At 41.3% G+C, this 21,418-nt stretch overlaps 1 protein-coding gene across 1 annotated transcript; it reads right to left on the bottom strand.

Moving 5' to 3' along the window:
- Positions 1 to 60: 60 nt before the first annotated feature.
- Positions 61 to 8,838, bottom strand: f2rl1.S (coagulation factor 2 (thrombin) receptor-like 1 S homeolog; the record flags this gene model as incomplete). The annotated part of the gene is given in 2 exon segments (NM_001095490.1): positions 61 to 2,750; positions 8,586 to 8,838. Coding segments are annotated over 2 exon segments (1,167 nt in total). The 3' UTR covers positions 61 to 1,641.
- Between the last annotated feature and the right edge of the window lie 12,580 nt (positions 8,839 to 21,418).

The raw sequence follows: 21,418 nt of genomic DNA, 5'->3' as shown, positions 1-21,418 counted from the left end.
ATAAAGAGAATACCCCACCACTTTCAAAATGAGTTCAGTAAATAAAAGGCAGACTTTTACTAGTAGTAAAATGTATTTATTTCTTAAACAAATTCAAAATGCAATACCAATAAAAATTGTTGTACTATAGTCTAGCAACGTCAAAACCCATGTGATAAACAGTTAAATTGTGACAATCATTTAAAGTGCAATTTTCATTAGCCGAATAAAATAAATGCACTAATTTCTCTTTTGCCAAAGTGCTCATATAATATACAGTATGTACCAGTATCACTATCCTTGGACTGCCAAAATGACAATGTGTCAAAGGTGCAGGATTAAATAAAGGCAGTACAGCAGATATCCAACAGTATCTCATATGTGCATAGGTATATAGCATGTATATTCATTCTCTGGTCCAAAAGAAAGGTTCTCCACAGCTGCAAATATTTTGCTCTTCTACACTTTAAAAACGGCAAATAAATGAGATGGTTTTCAGGCACAATATACTAATAAGAAACAATAGCTTGCTTATGGCATGCTTAATATAAACAATGAAATGTTGCCACTTATCAATATATAAAAATGTAGTTCACATCTTAAGCAGTAAAAAATACAGTAAAATAAAAATACAGTAAATCACAGTATTATGAACATCAGGGACAGATTTTTCACCCTAGCATGGGGCTTCCCATGAATGACAGTCACTCAAGTCAAATCCTTTTTCGGACTACAGTTCAATCGACATAGCAGGCTGCTGATTTTTATAACAACAGTGAAGGTGCCCACGTGTAACTGGAACTAATAAAACATGATTGGTAGAGCAGTGATCCCCAACTAGTAGCTCGTAAGCAACATGTTGCTCTCCAACCCCTTGGATGTTGCTCTCAATTCCAGGCTTGGAGGCAAGTATTGGCTGCATAAAAAACAGGTGTACTGTCAAACAGAGCCTCAATGTAGGTTGACAATCCACGTAGGGGCTACCAAATGACCAATCACAGCCCTTATTTGGCACATTAGGAACATTTTTCATGCTAGTGTTGCTCCCAAACGCCTTCGACTTCCTGCATTAGAGACAGGCAGGCTTTTCATTTCAGATGTATTTATTGACCAGTCCAACTGCAGGAAGGATGCTGGGAGCTGCAAAATCTGAAGTGCCCAATTTATCGATTACATAAAACATAACAGCTACATCTTGCTTTAAGTGAGCATGACCAGGAAATAGAGAGGCTTCTCTTGTTTCTCCACAGAGAGGTTGCAGATCATCTAAAGGTCTATGCTAGAAAGTGTTGCAGCTCCATTTTATTCATACCTGTTGGTGCAACTAAAGCACATGATGCCAGCTGAAGCAAGTGAAGCTAAATAACACAATGTTAAAGGCCCTTTAACTAAGCGTAAGAGGGCTGCACAAAAAGCTCTTTCTTTGTTTTTTTCTCTTGCACGCCACTGCTTTTTATGTCTCTGTTGCTGGTTTAATGTAACTATCATTAAACAACTTCTGTCCTTTCTTTCAAAGGTTCATAAAACTGAAGTCTCGGCTGCTGAGAATTTTCCAAATATTCCCAATTTATTCCAAGACCAAAATATCTGTGCCTCTAGCATTTTAAGGTAGAAATGAGCTCAGAAACACAATTTACACATCCTCAGTAAGCAAAAGTAAACCTAACAGCTGCTTGTTTTGGTGTCTGTTGACTTTGTTGTGTAGGAGTTGGTTTTTCGAGAGTACTTCATTGAGCTAAATGAGATCCGCATTCTCTCTACAGTCCGCACACTTCTGCAAAGGAACATGTTTTTAACATGGTCCCTGAAATCTTTGGATACAAAATAGTAGACAAAAGGGTCAATAAAGCTGTTCAAAGAAGAGAGACAAAGTGCCGTAATATAGAAGGTATACACGCTGTCAGAGTAGTTGTTCTTTAATGACCCATAATGGATCACTAGCAGAAGGTTACTGGGGAGGAAGCAGACAAGATACATGACCAGTACAATAATGATCAGCCTTATTGCTCGCTTTCTTTTCTTCCCAATGCTTTCATCTGTGATAGATGCTGTCAGAGTTTTGATCATGAGCGTATAAACCACGGCAGTAAGAATGGCTGGAAGAAAGAACACTCCAATGGCAAGAGCCAAGAAGTAGTTGAACAGGTCAAAGGTTGCAGAATCCAGCGGCAAGACGTCATGGCAGGTTGTGATACCAAGGTCAGACAGATCCAGGGTTTGGTTAATCAGGTACAATGGAATGGTGCCCAGCATAATGACCACCCATATAGCAATTGAAACAATGAAAGCACGTTTGGTATTCTTTCTTGTGTGGGACATGGGGTTCACGATGACCCAGTACCTCTGGACACTAAGACATGTCATGAAAAGAATGGAGCAATACATGTTCCCATAGAAGAACCCAATCAAAACTTTGCATAAAGGTTCTCCATAAGTCCAGTTGTTTCCATTCAGATGATATGCAATTTTAAAAGGGAGCCATATGACAAACATTAAATCTGCCAGTGCCAAGTTGGCCATATAAATCATGGCAGGGTGTTTCTTCTTTGTCCGGAAAAAAAAGACCCACAATGCAATGGCGTTGCTAGGTAAGCCAATGATGAACACTATAATGTAGACTGCAGGCAAGAACGCTGTGGTCAGTGGATCCGAGAGCACTTGTGAAACAAAGGGAGCAACAGTGTAGATGTATTTCCCAGTACCATTGCCTATCTCCACTTTATGGGCTATGAAAACTCTTCCTTTTTTGATTGGAGTAGAAAGGTTCTGTCCTGTACGAAAGAAAATAACAAATGATTAAAATTATGCTTCAAACAATATGAATGGATCTTTCAAGTTCCTACAAGTACATAAATATTTACTACTATGTGTTTACCTCCCCTGCCTACTTTTATACATATAAAGTAGGCTTAAATTGATATACTTGGCACATGCAGCAACACCCATTTTTGTGAATGAATTATGTGCTTTGGGGACTAGATGCAAGTCTGCTTTATATAGTAAAACCACATTTTTTTTTACCTCTGTTTAACTTGCTATGCAGCTACAACCATTCTCTTCCATTAGAAATTGTTATTTGGTGGGTCAATGCGTGCCCTGTAGCCCAAATGCAAATGGAATAGCTGTCCCTTTCAGTAGTGTTTCCAACCACAACGTTTATCAGTGTAGGGTAACTGTAAATTACATTTAAATTAATAGAAAACCCTTCATATTGGGCTGTTACTGGTTCTGTATAGTTTATATGAAATAGACAGTACCACCCAGGGTTGGACTGGGCTGTGGGACACTGGGAAAAAAAACAGATGGGCCCCACCGGCCCAGACCCGCTCCCTGTCCTTGCTGCCCCAAAATGACTCCTCCTACCCTGGTCGCACTTTGCAAAGTTTACGAGTGCACACTGGGGCGGGTAAGAGTGAGTGCACCGAGGGGCTGGTACGAGTGCGGGGTTGTTTGTGCGCCAGGGCCCCAGAGGAGGTTTTGTAGTGCGAGTCCAATCCTGGTTCCACCTACTATACATGCCCCCAGCCACCTCGAATCAGGGAGGACGGGTCACATCCGACAGAACATAAACTGGCCATACAGGGACCAAGAAAAGCTGCCAACAGACAAATCTGGCAGGTGATTGCCCAGCATATGGCCCTCTGACAGGCTTCGACAATCGATATCTGGCCGAAAATCGGGCAGGCTTAAAATTCCCTTTGGAATGACTACCGGACTGGCTCGTTGATGCTGTCCTCGATCCTACCTCCTGGATTCCTGACCTTGTGCATTCCCTACTCTCCCTAGGGCCCACCATCGGATCAGCCCAATTTTGCCAACTCAAGGTGGTCATATCTGTGCAAGATACCCTCATTAAGCAGCCTGTACAAACGAGCGGATCTGTCCATGTGTGGCCGCCTTAAAATAGACAACTGATACAGAGTTTGTAAGATCTAAAATAGAACTTTATTTAGAATGAGAAACAACGTTTGAGGACACATAAAACCATTTTTCAACAATCCCTGCAGTTATATTTGTAAATATAAGTGCTGTACTGAAAGCAGTATTGCCATTATCCCTTGCACACTTCTGTGATTTCTGGGCTGCAGGTTTATCAAGCAATGGTTTACATAAGGCCCACTGATAAACTCACATACTTACTTACTCACTCGTGTATTGTTACAACACGTATCTAAATACACTAAACGTACTGATTTCTGGTGTATATTACAGCTCCACTAGGGATGGGCGAATTTTCTCGCCTCGTTTCGCCGCAGAAATGACGCCCATAGACTTGTATAGTGGCGTGCAAAAGAAAACAAATTTTTTGACTCCCATAGACTTTAATGGGCATCGGCAACATGTCACCGGCGGCAAATTTTTGGCGACACGAAACGGTTCAAATTCGCCCATCCCTAATCTCCACAACCTAGCTGATTTTATTGATATGTCTTTGTGTTGGGACATGAAAAGTGAGGGGTCAGTAACTGGAATTTCAAAACAAGGGTAAATCATATAAATGGACTCGTTTCCATTTGAAACTGGGCTCAACCCACATTATTAAAATAAAGCAAGCAGCAAAATACAAATAAAGGAGAATGAAAAGTAAAATCACTTGGGGTACCCCTCGGAGTAACTCAACCTTACATTCTGCTTTAAAGCAAAGGTATACTATCATTTCATACTTACACAAGCTAATAGTGTTGTGTTATTTTTGGTCACATTAGAGGCCCAAACATATGTATCAGGTTTAAAATGTCAATTCTTTTATTTACCTTAGTTAAGTTTTTCTATGTAATTCAGGTAAGTAATAAAATATTTTTTGTACAACTGACACATCCAACTAACATGACAAGAAGGAGAAAACTTGAATAGAGCAATGGGAATAATAACACAATGCACAGTATATGCTGCTAGTAAAGGATAAGTATGCCTGTGTAATTTAAGCCCAATGCAAGTAACTATACTTCAGCATGTGTCTGTCATCTGCCTCAATTCCCAGAATTCTCCGACATCCACTGGCAAAGCCTGCGAGGCACAGAACAACCACAGCCCCAAGGCCATAACCGGAGGAGCTTTAAGAAACAAAGGTTTTTCAGCTTACACAAAATACAGCCGAAAAAAATAGCTTGGCAAGAAAAAAAGGTGAAGGAACTGGAATCTCTGGATTCCTGTACTGGTGCCATGAAAGGCAAAAACAAACAAATTTATTCTAGATTGCCTCAGGGAGAGACCAGGAACATATAAAGTGACAGGTAATCCCTCTACCCCCTCCCATGTTGGCATTTCGCAATAAGGAATTTTATTTTTTGTACACACTCCTAGTCATACAAAAACTGGCGTCTGTTGGCTCACTAGTACTATTGCTAACATAAACATCAGACTGAAACCAGATTAATAAACGTCACTGATGGTGTGTATGTACACACACAAAAATGTTTTTATTAGTTTTGTTTTTACTAGTGGTGATATGAAGTCATTTGTCCTGTAGGAGGCTGGAGCCATGTAATAGGGGGCTAGCTCCATCAGTGCCAGGTGCTCTCTAAGGGTCGACAATGAGTAGAGTTCTCTAGTGAGTGTCACTTGACCCATGTGGAGACTTAGGTGGACACTGCTGGACAACGGAGGCACTTAAAGGAGAATTCAACCCTGGATTTAAAAAACCCATACCCCCCACCCAGGTAAACCCCTCCTTCCTCCCCCCAGGCTAACTGCCCCCCCTGGGGAAATGCCCAATACTTTATACTTACCACTCGGCGCAGATTCTTCCAGCTGAGTTCCATGCATCCATCTTCCGTCTCCTCAGTAAGATGACTAGGAGATCGGTATTTCGGTGCATGCACAGTTGGAGCAATTTGCCAGTTTTGGACAACTGCGCATGCACCGAAATTGATGGGGATTGCCGATCTCCCAGTCAGTTTACCGAGGACCCGGAAGATGGATACGTGGAACTCCGCTGTATGGGGCATTTCCTTTTGGGGGAAGTTAGCCTAGGGGGAGGAGGGATGGGGGTCCATGTGGGGGTGGGGGGAGGGGATTTTTAATCCAGAGTTGAATTCTCCTTTAAATCCTCCAACTGCATCAACCGGAGCCTCCCTGAACATGCCTATAATTTATATAGGGCAAAAGTTGGCACATGTGTACACACTCTAAAGAAATTCACTGGTAATGGGAAGAGGAAAAGCTACAATAAATATAAACTTTGTTCAACTGTTTCCGAAGCCCGTGTGTAGCCAAGATTATACTGTGGCCGTCACGCATGAAGGGAGCACTGAGGCACAGGTGCATTATACAAACAGCAATTGCTGTCAAATAAACAAACTATTATTTCTGTTACGATTCAGCTTTTATATAGAACACTGGGCTGTGCAAGACCATTCTATCCACTGCTCCACACTGTCACCATCTCTTCCAGAGTGAAACACCCTAAACCCGATTCCCTCAGAACCCAATGATTGTGCCTCAAAACACCCTTCTGGCATGAAAACTTCAGAACTATATGATGTCTTTCACCCCAAGTCCTTTTTCCATGGAAATATACTCTGTAATCTGAACAATTTTATTGCACGGTTATACAGATTTATACTCTTGTCTCCCAGTTCCTTTTAGGTTAAAGACCAACTGTATGTGTGTGTATCCAGGATTCGGTTCGGGATTCGGCCAGGATTCAGCCTTTTTCAGCAGGATTCGGCCGAATCGAATCCAAATCCTAATTTGCATATGCAATCCAAAATAGTGGATTCGGTGCATGCATAGTTTGCTCCAGAAAGACTACTGTAGTTTATATAAACAAGCTGCTGTGTAGCCATTTAATCTAAGGGCATTTCATAACTTTGCCCAGAATCTTAAACATAGAACATCTTTGATGAGAGATCATGTGGTTTAGCCCTAGGGTTTGGGAATACAGAGTCAAATTTAGGAAAGTTAGCGTGCAAGTTACACGATGGCAAACAAAGGGGAATGTTATATTCACTGATCACTTTGGGGGGGAACAATCTTGGGCAGACAAAGGCTGATGGGCACAGCTCTCTGCACAACATAAACCGTCCACAACTTTTGGCAGGGAAAATACCAATACATACATGGTAAATCAGCTCCCATATATACAGCATATGTATTTATACACACCTCACAGTGTACAAAATTCCACCAGTCCACTTAAAAGGGCAACACAAGTCTCTCCTCCACAAAAGTAGCCACGTACACCTCCCCAAACACAATGTGCCCTCTCACATTCCAGACAGCCTGGCACACGGCACTGATAAGCCAGACACACAGACAGACAGATGACTGAAGTCACGGGGGGGGGGGGGGACAGAGCATTTCATTGTTAGACGCTGAGCGTCAGGGAGCTGCACTGGCATCTGCTCACTCCTGCATGGGAGATCATGAAAGTAGGAACCCAAGTACAAGGTGTCACGGTTACCTACAACGTTTCCACTTCTAAAGCAAACTGAATACAGTGTCAGATTCATTTTACTACTTCCCCTGGATCAGGTACACGCTGGGCAGGAGTAAAGGTGGCCATACACGGGCCAATAAAAGCTGCCAACAGACCGAGCCAGCAGCTTATTGGCCCGTGTATGGGGCTCCCCCGACGGGCTTCCCTGATCGAGATCTGGCGAATGTCGGCCAGATCTCGATCGGATGGGACTAAAAATCCTGTCGGATCACGACCGCATCTGTTCATTGATGCAGTCCCGCGATCCGACTGCCCGTAAAGCCACCGTTAGGATCCGATCGTTGGGCCCTAGGGCCAACGATCGGATCAGCCCGATATCTTTGCGTCTATGGGGACCTTAATATTTGTTGGCAAGAAGCACAGGGTAATAGCAGCTTTTAAAATGGAGATGTAAATTCAATAAATCAAATTCAATTAAAACCATTATCTGTCCTTTTCTACTCTGCTGGTTCTGACTGCTACATTGTGCCAACAATCATAACCAGCAGTGCAGAGAACAAAAAAAAAAAACAGGCAAATTACTGCTTTCAACAGCAATCACATTTGCAAACCAGTTAAAAAATTATGTTTTGGCTGCAGGGGGCAAGAGAGGTATAGGGGCCAAACGAGGCCCTAATTCATATACAATTTCAATATATATTGGTACCTTTAGACATTTTGGGGGCCTAAAAAATTATTTTCTGTGGGACCAAGTGATATCTTGTTACGCCGCTGCATATATTGGATCTATGGCCACTTTAAACACAACTCTTTGGCTGCTGCAATAACATAGGGGTCAATGATCACTCAGAACTCTCTATATATAAATAAAGGGGTCACTTTTGCCCATTCTGAAGCTGATTCTGGTCATAAGTGATTAGGAGTGGATATGATATTTTTTCAGCCTTGGCTACTATGTGTCTGTTGTACAATCAGTACAGTAACACAAAGCAGAGAATCAGACATTGCTCTGTGCCCACTCTACTAACTCCTGGCAGCAGAGACAAAGCCCAGGCGATGGGACACACAGAGAATGTGATCTCGGGCTAAAGGACTTGGAGAAAGACAGGTGAGCTTGCACTCACTGGATCACAAACAGCACAGGCTCACTGGGAGTTGTAGTTCAGCATCATATAGTAACAGCAGGAGGGGGAGAGGGTTACACAGTAAAGTAGAGAAGTGTTACCTGCTATGATGGGGAAGAACAACACAGCGCCGAGTATCAGCAGCCTCCAGCCACCCATGTCCTTTCCCTTTGGAGCCCGGGCTTCTTGGATTCGGGAATTAAGTCTTCTGGTGCCGGGGGTCGGCTGGACGGTGCCTGGAAATGAATTCACACAAGCACAGCGCTCCTAGTTCTACTCCTTCTGCTCCTTCTGCTGCAACCGCTCAGTTCCGCTCTCTGCCTTTGTCCCGCAACTCCCGGGGTATCGCTGAAACTCTGAGCACCTGCGCGCGCCACGCCCACACGAGTGACGTTACTGGCAGGTCGGAATGACTGAGGAGCCTATTGAGAAAGTGGGTCAGCGCGAGCAGTATGACGTCACTCGACCACTCTCTGCATCAGCCTGTCTCATCAGTTCACGTTCTGCCACAAACTGGAGCCACTCACTACCCGGACACACGGCAGAGCACCTTTAAGTAAACTTTTACTGTGTTATAGAATGATTAGTTGTAAGCATCTTTTCAGTTGGTCTTCATTTTACAGTTTATTTCTTTAATTATTTAATTACTTTTTTATTTCCAATCTAAAAAAAACAATTATCTGTAAGGCTACATATGTTGTCGCTACTTTTTATTACTCATCTTTCTATTCAGGCCCCACCTCATATTCCAGTCTTTATTAAAATCAGTGCATGGTTGCTAGGGGAATTTGGACCCTAACAACCAAATGCAGAAATTGCAAACCGGAGAGCTGCTGAATAAAAAGCAAAATAACTAAAACAACTACAAAAAATAATAAATGAAGACAGATTGCAAATTGTCTCAACATATCACTCTCTACATCATACTAAAAGTTAATTTTAAAGGGGAACTCCGGCTTCCAAACCGAAATTTGATAAAGAGGCCCACATAACACAGAAACCCCCAGTAGCGTAACTTGAGGGGGCGGGCCCTGGTGCGTGACGTGCAGCCGGGCCCGCCCCCCTCCGTACAGCGCATTTTCAGTGGCGCACGGGCTGCCTGGGGGGGCCCTGAGGGGGTGCGGGCCCTGGCTCGCTCGCACCCCCTGCTCCCCCGGTAGTTCCGCCACTGGAAACCCCTAATATACCCATCACAGTTACACAGTATGAATAAATGTAATTTTCAATGCTGAAATCCAGCAGTTTAACAGTTCTTCTCTTTCTGCATCATTTGAAATCCTGGCAGGGAATGAGGGACTAAACACTGATGTTACAAATTGTAACAACTTCTCCACAGCTTACAGACAGCATGCAGGAACTACATAACATTGAAATCATGTTTGCAGGGAATTATAGTCACAGTCGCAGTAACAGTAGTCAGACAGCTCAGCAAAGTAGTCAGAGAGATTAGCAGGAGAGCAGTAGGCTAGGCTTAGTGAACTGTTCTAAACCATTAAAAATCATGAAAAGTCTGCATATTTTTTAATTGATGAATATTGCAAAGTTGCTTGAAGTTATGTTTACTTTTCAAAAAGCTTAAGTTATGTTTTTGTGGAGTTCCCCTTAAGGGTCAGGGCACACGCTCAGATTCGGGGAAATTAGTTGCCCGGCGACAAATCTCATCTTTTTAGGGGTTACTAATCTCCCCGAACTGCCTCCCGCCGGCTAGAATTTAAATCACCGGCGGGATCGCTTTATTTTCTGAAGTCGCCCGAAGTTGCCTCACGATAAAACTTTGGGGGACTGCGGAAAAAGAAGCGTTCTCAGTGCCATCCCGCCAGCTATTTACATTCTAGCCGGCAGGAGGCAGTTCGGAGAGATTAGTCTCCCCGAAGGAGACTTGTCACCGGCGACTAATCTTCCCAAATCTAAGCGTGTTCCCTGACCCTAAAGGTGAACATTTTCAAGTACTTAAAGGGCTTCACCTATAGCAACAATATACTGTTGTGGGATACGAGCAAAAGAGTCAATTTGTTATACATTTATTATTTTTTAAATAAAGTCCTTAAAATTGTGTAATTGTTGCCAAAGGGCGAGACAGAGCTGCTGTGGGTTAAATGTTGCTATTTGTATGTGATTTTAAGGCAGGTGTTTATGAAAGGGTGAAGTCCCTCACTGATAAATATTCCTCTAAAAATCTGATACAAACTGTGTCATTTCTGTCTGGTGAATTGTGGCAAGTTCTATGCTAAATATACATATATATATAAGTTTCCTTGATAAAGGTTCCTGTGTGGGACCGAAACTTAGGACTAATAAACCTTTTGGGTTTTTTTGACATTTTTTTGTCTATTGTTTAGATAGATAGATAGATAGATAGATAGATAGATAGATATGGGAAGTGAGTAGACGTTTCTATGACATCAGAGAAAACAGATCTCCGAGCACTCTACAGTGACAAATGTTTACTTGCTTCCTATGGCCGGATACTACTGGCAGCCCTACTCAACACCCCTGCTAGTTTCCCTGGGCACAAAGACAGGACAGAGTTTACAACCTTCCTTCTGTATGACACTCAGCTGCTGAGATAAAGGTACATTTTAAAGAGTCTCCATGGGCTTATGGGAAGATAAAGAAACTTGTTAAAACTGGACTATAACTGCCATAGCATACATGTCATTGCACATCATATTTATTGTTATGGACTTATTAAGTCCTCATTAGGACCCAAGGTAATGAGAACCGAGACGTGGGATTTCTGTATTATGTGTGTATAGATAAAAAAGCAACATCACAAAGGGAGTGCCGGTCCGGAAATCGTTTATTCCAATATAGAAATGCGTGTGTGTGTTTATGTGTGTGGGTGTATTACTTTGTTTTTCAGAGCAAGCAGGAAAAGCAGATGTCCTTTGTACTTAGCGTTATCGAGATACATGAGTGTTACAACATGTCCTTTCATATAAAAAGCAACGTGATCTATTTCATGACCCTCTACAGCATGTCTCAACAAGCAATAAAGAATCCATAGGAAATTCCCACTTTCTCATTAGTGTTTCAGGTCTCTTTCACTTATGAGTGCTGTGACTAAAGTTTTAGATCATTCATATCATATGTACTTTGGAGTTATCAAGAGAAGCCTCTTGTAAATTTTGCAGTACAGTGAATCCTCAATTTTCCATACCCTGCATTTTACGTTGGGTTTTTTTGGTGGTCCCACCAATTTATACTGCATTTCATTGTGTGCTTTTTCCTGATTTTACTTAATGTTTTCCCAGATTGGACATCAAAACTTTGACCTGATTTCCCAAAAAAGGCTGTTTGTCCTCTGTGAATGTTATTATTAGTGAAATTAGAGAAGAAGGAAACAATCAATCCAACGGGGGTGCCAAATGTTAGGGTGACTCCCCCACCCCCTTCACAAGAAGGTGCTCTCAGGGACACCTGGGTATGTGAGACACATAAAGAGGCTGCATAAGGCAGTGTAAAAGGAAAACTATACCCCCCAAACAATGTAGGTCTCTATAAAAAGATATTGCATAAAACAGCTCATATGTAAAATCCTGCTTCATGTAAATAAACCATTTTCATAATAATATACTTTTCTAGTAGTATGTGCCATTGGGTAATAATCAATAGAAAATTGCCATTTTAAAAAATAAGGGCCGCCCCCTGGGATCATATGATTCACTGTACTCACAAACATACCAACAAACCATATATGTTAGGTCACATGAGCCAATTGCTTCCACACTTCTTCCTGTTACAGTTAGAATTGAAGTATTTCTGGTCAGGTGATCTCTGAGACAGCACACAGACCATCACGAAATGGTGGCTCAAGGCAAGAGATGTAAAAGGGCAATATTTACTTAAATATATATTCCAGTTTGGTAAGATTCTTTAATATGCCACTTAATATGATATTAACTATCTGTTGCTTAAGTGTTCATTTTGGGGATATAGTTTTCCTTTAAAGGGGTGGTTCACCTTTGTGTTAACTTTTTGTATGTTATAGAATGGCCAATTTTAAGCAACTTAATTGGTCTTCATTATTTTTTTTTATAGGTTTTGAATTATTTGCCTTCTTTTTCTGACTTGGTTCAGCTTTCAAATGGGGGTCACTGACCCCATTAAAAAAATCCTCTGTAAGGCTACAGATGTATTGTTATTCCTTCTTTTTATTACTCATGTTTCTATTTAGACCCTCTCCTATTCCTATTACACTCTCTTATACAAATCAATGCATGGCTGCTAGGGTAATTTGGACTCTAGCAGCCAGATTTCTGAAATTGCAAACTGGAGAACTAAATAAAAAGCTAAATAATTAAAAAAACACAAATAATAAGAAATAAAAACCAACTGTAAATTGTCTCAGAATCTCTCTACATCAGTGATCCCCAACCAATAGGTCGTGAGTAACATGTTGTTCCACAACCCCTTGGATGTTGCTCTCAGTGGCCTCAAATCAGGTGCTTATTTTTAAATTCATGGCTTGGAGGCAAGTTTTGGTTGCATAAAAAACATATGTACTGCCAAACAGAGCCTCCTGTAGGCTGCCAGTCCACATAGGGGCCATCAATAGCCAATCACAGCCCTTATTTGGCACCCCCAGCAACTTGTTTCATGCTTGTGTTGCTCCCCAACTCTTTTTACATCTAAATGTTGCTCACGGAAGAAAAAGGTTGGGGACCCCTGCTCTACATCATACCAAAAGTTCTAATCATTGAGCATAATGCCTTGTGCATGATACGTTATATATTCTATATGCTGCTATCAGAGACACAATGGGCACCGAGCACATAAGATCTGCAGAGGGACCAGCACCAGTGATATGTGCATTGTGCAATTACTGGTGCAATTTTGCACTTCCCTTCCCTCTAGTTCTTTAGAAGTAAACTCAAAGCTTAGCCCCTGGAGCACTAACATGCAATATGATCTAGTCAGGCACGGATTTGTGGAAAGACCACCAGGGGCCGGGCCTAGGGCAGCAGGATTTTAGGGGGCTGCATGCTGCCCAACCACACCCACATTGGTTCAGAAACACTGGGGATGTGTAGGAGATGCAATCGTTTTATACGAACAACAGTGGGCCTCGGATGCCCTCTATGTAAATCTGGCCCTGGATCTAGTCTATTCCTCAGGTGAATAGCTGTTCTTATTAGCCTCAATTAATCTATGTAAATTACCCATCATCATAGACTGTAAGCTCTATAGGGCATGAACTTCATACTTTGATGTATTTTATATATTTATTTATTTTTTAATTGCAATTAATGTATTATAAAAAAGGCACAGTGCTGAGTGATCTATGGGTAGACAGCAGGTGCATTTGCATTGGTGGTGGGGGAGAGGGGCAAACTGGAAAATATTTTTTAGCATAGTATTCTCTGCTTCACTGCACTCAGCTCATTATGTATAGCTTACTTGACTGATATTCATGAAATGCTTTCTACTATGCATAGTAGATAGCATAACAGCAATACAGTGAGGCAATGGGAGCAGACAGATGAGGGGAGATTGGGCAAGCAAGATGGGCACAGGTATTCAGGCAACTGATGTCTTTGTCTTGGTTGCCAATACTACTCGGCCTGGCTGTGCTCTCTTATTCTGTATCAGAGAGTCAGGTTCTTAAAGTGCTAATACACAATTAAAGTCAGTGCACATTTGCAGCTCCCTGGAAAAAGCCACTAACTGATTGGTTGATATGGGTTACTGCTCCAGTGTTTATAAATAAGCCCCCAAAGATTGCAAAGGATCATCATACAAATGAAAGGGGGCAATTTCAAGTTTGTTGCACCCCACCCACAGAGCTACTAATTACTGTGGGGGAAATGCTTAGCATTGCACCCTTATGCCCCTTTGCCTGACCCTTGTATCTGCAATGCATGGTTGTACTCACACATTAACCCTTTCCCTGCCATTTCAGTTTAGTTTTAATATTTATGTATTATTTTATTTCTTCTATATTTTAGTCACCCTATGAGAAGTAAATATTAGAAATAAGATACATTTGTGTTACACAATGCCCTGCAAAACCTAACCTAATTTTCTTTGTTTGCTCTGATTGCTCCCTTTCTTAAATTATAGAATGATATACAAGGAAAGCGTGTGCCAGGGGATCTCATGTGTTATTATTCGTGTACGTATGTTTCCTGTGCAGTTTTCTATAAAAAATAATAAAAAATTTAGTTTGTGTTGGCAAATTCTTGTCAATAAAAGAACACATCTATGGTAAAATCAGGTTAATTATAAAAATAAACGGAGTGGTGTATTTATATCATAGCAATCGAGCTTTCAAGCAATGAACTGCATTACATATACAACATTCTAGAATATGCCTTGTTTCTGTATCTGGATTTTCCACTTGGCAGATACCATTTACATAATAGCTGAGTACTGAGTGTTTGTTAGTTCTGTCACTCAGGATTGCAACAGTGTAATTATATATGTATCATTTCAAAACCAGGCCCCTCTACATATGCAGAAGCACATTCAGTTGGATAATATCCCTGCTGTTCTGAGTATCTGCTTTAATCTCTAAAAATATCAGTCCCTGAGACACAGGGAAACTTTGACTTACCTTGGGGCAGAGAACAGATATATCTACAGATGCAGGAACAGAACCCAGATTTCCAGTCTACAGGCTTGCACTCACAATTGTACAGGGGTATGGGTCATTTAAAGACATGAAATTAGAAGGTGGCTCAAAAGTTTCATCCTTAGTCATTCATGAACAACGGCTCTCTTAATACCATCTTGTGTGCCTTGTTCTTTATGGGGCTTTATGTCCCATTAAACACAGAAAATAGTTACTTTTCATCAAAATAGTCCATTTGTCCCATGTATTGATATGTTTATGTACATAACATGCATTAGAATAAATTCAAACAGGGTCAGAACTAGGTGTAGGCAGAAGAGGCATGTGCCTAGGGTGCAATAGTGGGGGGCACCAGGCTTCTACCTCTTCTGTAGCCTACCCCTAGCCTGGAACCTTGCGCCCACTTATTTTAAGCAAAGTTTTATTTTTTTATCTGGAAAGAGGTGCAGAACTAAGTCTTTCCCATAGGCAGAAGTGCTTTATGTATGCAGGCCTGGATTTGTGGAAAGGCCACCAAGGCTCGGGCCTAGGGCGGCAGGATTTTAGGGGGGCGGCATGCTGCCTAACCACACCCACATTTGTTCAAAAACACTGGGGATGCACTGGAGATACAATAATTTTTTTAATTTCCTGTGCGCCAATCCCCATTGCTCCAGTCCAGATGACAAAAATTGCATGAATAAAGGGGAAGGGACAGGAGCCAGAACGGTAGTGGGCCTAGGGGCGCCCACTATGTAAATCCAGCCCTGCATGTATGAGCACAAAGGGGCACCCTTTTGCACCCCTTAGTGCTCTTCAAATTCTGCTCTTTCTAGGAAGTGTCAGACTGTTCATTTTTAACTATACTGATTGTTGCTGTTTGAGATTTAAGGTGGCCATACACAACAAGATCCGCTCGTATGGCAGTCCTCATCGCCAAAAAAAATAAAACCTCCCTGATTAATATCTTGGCCAGATTTCAATCTCCCATACACCTTTAGATAACTGGTTAGCTGCAGCAGATACAAAGGAAGAAAGTAGAACTTAAGTTACAAATATATGTTCATATACTGTGCTCCAGGTGAAAGAAAGCAACCAGATGGTGAGATCCCAGAACATAAATCTATTGAGCCTTGCATTGGGATGATATTTTCTCTGAGACCAAATAAAAAACATACAAAGTGATTAAAATATGTGCCTGCTCTGCAATGCACTTGCGTTTCTTGGGGACTGGTAAAATGCTGCGCAACTGATCAGCATGGAATCATTTTCCAGGTAGTTATACAATGGAGCTTTGACACAAGTAACTAGCAGTAACTGCCAGCTAGTAGCAGTATAAGGACTTTGTACATGACCAGATGTATGTATGTATTTATTACCCAGGAACTGAGTTTACCATAGCAACACGTTTGTGAGTGTCACATTGTGAGACATTTATTGAAGCTGTGCCAGTGCACCCAAATTTACCTGACAGCTTTGAGCAGCAGAATACATTTTCAGTAGAATTTTAGTACTTATCACGCACAACTCAGCAGCAGCACTGAGCACCAACACCCCAAACTCAAATTGAATACAGGGATTCACAGTTAAAGGAGAATGAAAGGCTTAAATTAAATAAGCTTTATCAGAAAAGTCTATATAAATACACCAGTAAACCCTCAAAGTAATGCTGCTCTGAGTCCTAAGTCCTATGAAACACCAAATTTCTTTCCTTCTATTGTGTATTCATGGGCTTCAGTAGCAGACTTCCTGTTTTCAGCTTAAACCTCCAGGGCTTGGGCTTGAGCATGCTCAGTTTGCTCATCTCTTCCCCTCCCCTCCCTGCTGTAAGCTGAGCCCAGAGCAATGAGTGAGCAGGAAGATACTCAGACAGGAAGTGATGTCACACCAAGCTAATATGGTAGCTGCTATCCTAAACAAATAGAGAGAGCTTCTAGAGCTGTTTACTCAGGTATGGTAAAGCATTCTGCAAAATCAATATAGTGTTATCGTTTGCGCTATTGTGGCTAATCTACTGGCAATAAACTGCTTCAGTAGCTTTCCTTTAAGACAATTGTATTTCCTTCTGGAACACTGGCCTTTCCATAACTGGTCCTTAAAAAAAGATTGTCTCCAAACTCTTAGCCTGATATGGGTATTCAGTGTTAAGCTGGCCATAGACGCAAAGATCCGATCGAATCATCGTACGATCAGACTTCCCCACCTCCCAACCTTCCACTAACCATGCCGATCAAATAAAGTACAAAAGAACAGATCAGCTGATGTTCTGCCCCTGACAGTAATCGTATGAAAGTTATGTCTGACCAAAGCGAGTGACAGTCTCCCTCTGAAAATCGTACAATCGGCAATACATGCAGAGATATTATCAGCAGCCGACAAAAATCTTTAAACCTGTCCGATCTCCGCCGGACGAAAACAAATGTCAGGATTCTCCACACATGGTCCAAAAATCGTACGAATCCTCGATTCGTACGATCAGATCTTTGCGTCTATGGCCAGCTTAAGGTACAATGTTTGTTTAAGGTCATTTGTTTACTTACTTAAACAGAAAACTGAATGATATGATTCATATAAATGATGGGTAATCTGCATAATCTCTTTTGACCTGAAGTTGTCTGTACTAAAGTCGAGACTGTTGTATAGTATATTTGCAAAATTAAAGAGAGGAGTATCACTAGGCTGGAAAGTAGCCACGTGCCTGTCTTAAAATAGAGAATCCGTGAGTCATAAGTGATTCACAGAGATTCATGTAAAGTTAATATTATTCACACGGCTGTACAGGTTTCATTGTACAGGCAGTGCTCACACGCCCCTTCTCAGTCTCGTAAGAGAAAGGCATCGGGATTCGGTTCGGGATTCGGCCAGGATTCAGCCTTTTTCAGCAGGATTCAGATTTGGCCGTATCCGCGTGCCTGACCAAACCAAATCTAAATCCTAATTTTCATACGCAAATTAGAGATACGAAGGGAAATCATGTCACTTTTTGTCACAAAACAAGGACATAAAAATGTTTTTCCCACTTTTTCCCTTCTGTCCCTAATTTGCATATCCAAATTAGGTTCCGGTTTGGTATTTGGCCGAATCTTTCATGAAGGATTCGAGGATTCGGCCGAATCCCAAATAGTGGATCTGGTGCATCCCTAGTACTAAAGCTTGCAAATGTTTGCTCTGTCAGGTAACCATAGCAACCAATCACTTCTATTTTTCTAGCTATATAAGATCAGTAGAGCACACACAGCCATTCTCTGTTTATCCTACATGCCCCGCCTTTATGGGAAATGTGTGTCACACAGGGCAGTGAAACCCTGGAAGCAATGAAGTACCTCAGTGTTGTACAAACAAGTCTGCCTTGGGCTTTTTGTTGAAGTTTAGGTTATTTTTGTTAGGTAGTCATCATCATCATCATTTATTTATATAGCGCTGTCAAGATACGCAGTGCTTGCATTGTGAGTGATTGGTGAAGATTTATGGCGCACAAGCTTTGTCTGACACAAATACCTACTTATAAAGAATCAATGAATTTCAGCAGGAACGTTTATCAATTGCCCTTCCATTGCCCCTGATTTTCTCATTTCAACAGCTCCATCAAGAAAAGTAAACAAAGGCCAGTCATGGGAGTCACCATATAAGGATTTTCTTACACTGGTCTATTGTTTCTGGAGCTACAAATAACAGTAAGCCGACAGCCTTATGAAAACACAATTCTTACAATAGGGGTGTGCCCCTCACAAAATTTCTAATAGAGAGAGAGAGAATATAATAGTATATGACTGCCCAGCATTCAACATGCAGCCAGGGGTAAAAGAGGAATGTTGCTGCCCATAGTTCATTTAGACTGTAAGCTCTACGGGGTAGGGACCTCCTTCCCACTGTGTCTCTTACCATATAGCACTTTAGCTCTTTGTCCTGATTAAATTCAGTGTACGGTATGGGACCTGTTATCCAGAATGCTTGGGACCTGGGGCTTTCTAGATAATGGATCTTTCCATAATTTGGATCTTCATACCAGGCCCAGACTGGCAATCTGTGGGTTCTGGCAAATGCCAGAGGGGCTGCTATAAGGTGCCAGAGAAAGCCAGTATTTCGTGGGCTAGTGGGGGCTGTTTGGTCCTCTATGTGGGCTGATTGGGCCTCTGTGTACCTGAAATGCCAGGGCCTATTTAAATTCTCAGTCCGACCTGCTTCATACCATAAGTCTACTAGTAAATAATGTAAAATTAAATAAACCCAATAGGCTGGTTTTGCTTCCAATAAGGATTAATTATATCTTAGTTTGGTTCAAGTACAAGGTACTGTTTTATTACTACAGAGAAAAATGAAATCATTTTTAAAAATTTGGATTATGTGGATACAATGGAGTCTATGGGAGATGGCCTCTCCATAATTCGGAGCTTTCTGGATATACATATACCTGTATATGTATTGTGTGATTTGTCTTCTCCGTGTATACTTTTATATATATTGTTCTTTAATGCATTGTACAGCACTGAAAAAAATGATACATACAAAGGAGACTGGAGAGTATGAAAGTAAAGGGCTTCATTGAGGCCTGTACCCACTGCCATTTCCCTAACTTGTGCTTCTGGACGACATCCAAGTTTGGGTGCAGCAGGCCGAGCTGTTGCTTGCTAACAACAAAGAAGCAAGACAAGTGACAGGAGAATAAGCGCTGTACATTAAGGACAGGTGTATATATACACGGTGTTTATACATACATATGCTGAGGAGGTGGGGTCATGCACTAATAAAACACAAGTGACTGTATGAAGAAAGCTATTTCTCCGTGTGTGTAGTGCTGTGTATAATTTGAGGCAAACAAATAGTAACGTGTATAATAGTATTGGATGAATAAACACCGGAAGTGTTGCCCTGCTGGAAACTGCAGGAGCTAGTGATGCTGGAAATCTGTACTCCGAAAATGACTCATATATTACACATTTAACAAGTTAGTTTAACAATTCACTGGCAAAGGAGGTTAACATAATAAACAGAAAATCACAAGGTTTGCCAAGTAACTGCTATCAACAACTGCCAACATAGGAGCAGTAGAAGAGCTGTAGCACTATAAGCTGTGATTAAACCTCCCCCTCCTCCGTTTTCAGCGAGGCAGTCCCAATTTTAAAAGTTCAGCTAACAGTCTTGGATTTTTATTTTAAAAGATTCAAAGTTTCGGAAACTTAATTAAATAAGAGGCATTTTGGCAGAGAACCTCAGGACCTGCACTCTGATATATTTGTAACAATTTAAGATAAACAACAATACAATTGTAACTATTTAAGATAAGCAAGTCTCTTGGGAGAACTGAGTCCTGCAAGATCGTGGCCGACGGGGGGGGATTGTTGCCTGCACGACTGCAGGCAACAAATCTGCCCAAAATGCCACTCTATTGGAAACTTTGGGCGACTTCTCAATATGTACGTTTTACTGCAGGCGTTTTAGTTATTTCCAATGGAGAGTCAACTCCCCTTCGGCCACTACCCTAAAGGGCAATTTCACCTTCATTAGCAAAACTGTTATAACTCATGGGTCCACTTTGAAGATTATAGCAACCAGATTGCTGATATTGCAAACTGGAGAGCTGCTGTATGAAAATCTAAATAACTCAAAACACACAAATATAGGTGTAGGGTCTGTAATCCAGAAACCCATTAATACGGAAAGCTCAGAATTACTGAAAGGCCATAGCCTACATTTTATCCAAATAATCCAAATCCAAACAGTACCTTGTACGTGATCCAAACTAAGGTATAATGGATCCTTATTGCAAGCAGAATCAACTTATTGGGTTTATTTAATGTTTACATGATTTTCTAGTAGACTTAGGGGCACATTTACTATTGGTCGAATATCGAGGGTAACATTGGTGCTCGGTAGGTTTTAGGTGGCGAAGTAGGTGGTCGAAGTTTTTTTTAAAGAGACAGTACTTCGATTATCGCATGGTCGATTAGTCGAACGATTTTTAGTTTGAATCATTCGATTTAAAGTTGAAGGTCGAAGTAGCCAATTCGATGATCGAAGTAGCCAAAAAAACACTTCGAAATTCGAAGTATTTTTCCTTCTAATCCTTCACTCAAGCTAAGTAAATGTGCCCCTTAAAGTATGACGATCCAGATTACAGAAAAATTCATTATCCAGAAAACCCCAGGTCCAGAGCATTCTGGAGAACAGGCCCCATACCTGTAATAAAAAATAAAATTGTCTCAGAATATCACTCTCACATCATACTCAAATAAATTTAGAGGTGAACAACCTCTTTAAGTGTCACCCTACAGCAGAGGCAATTTCCCACTGGTGAAAAAAAAAACCATGTGTCATCACAATGGTAGATTATATAAATATATGAGATCTGAACCTCTGATGAAACATTTAAAAGCTCAATAC

This window comes from Xenopus laevis, chromosome 1S (genome assembly GCF_017654675.1).
Source record: "Xenopus laevis strain J_2021 chromosome 1S, Xenopus_laevis_v10.1, whole genome shotgun sequence".
NCBI lineage: Eukaryota > Metazoa > Chordata > Amphibia > Anura > Pipidae > Xenopus > Xenopus laevis.
The sequence above is the reverse complement of the archived record's forward strand: the minus strand, read 5'-3'. Positions and strand labels throughout refer to the sequence as shown.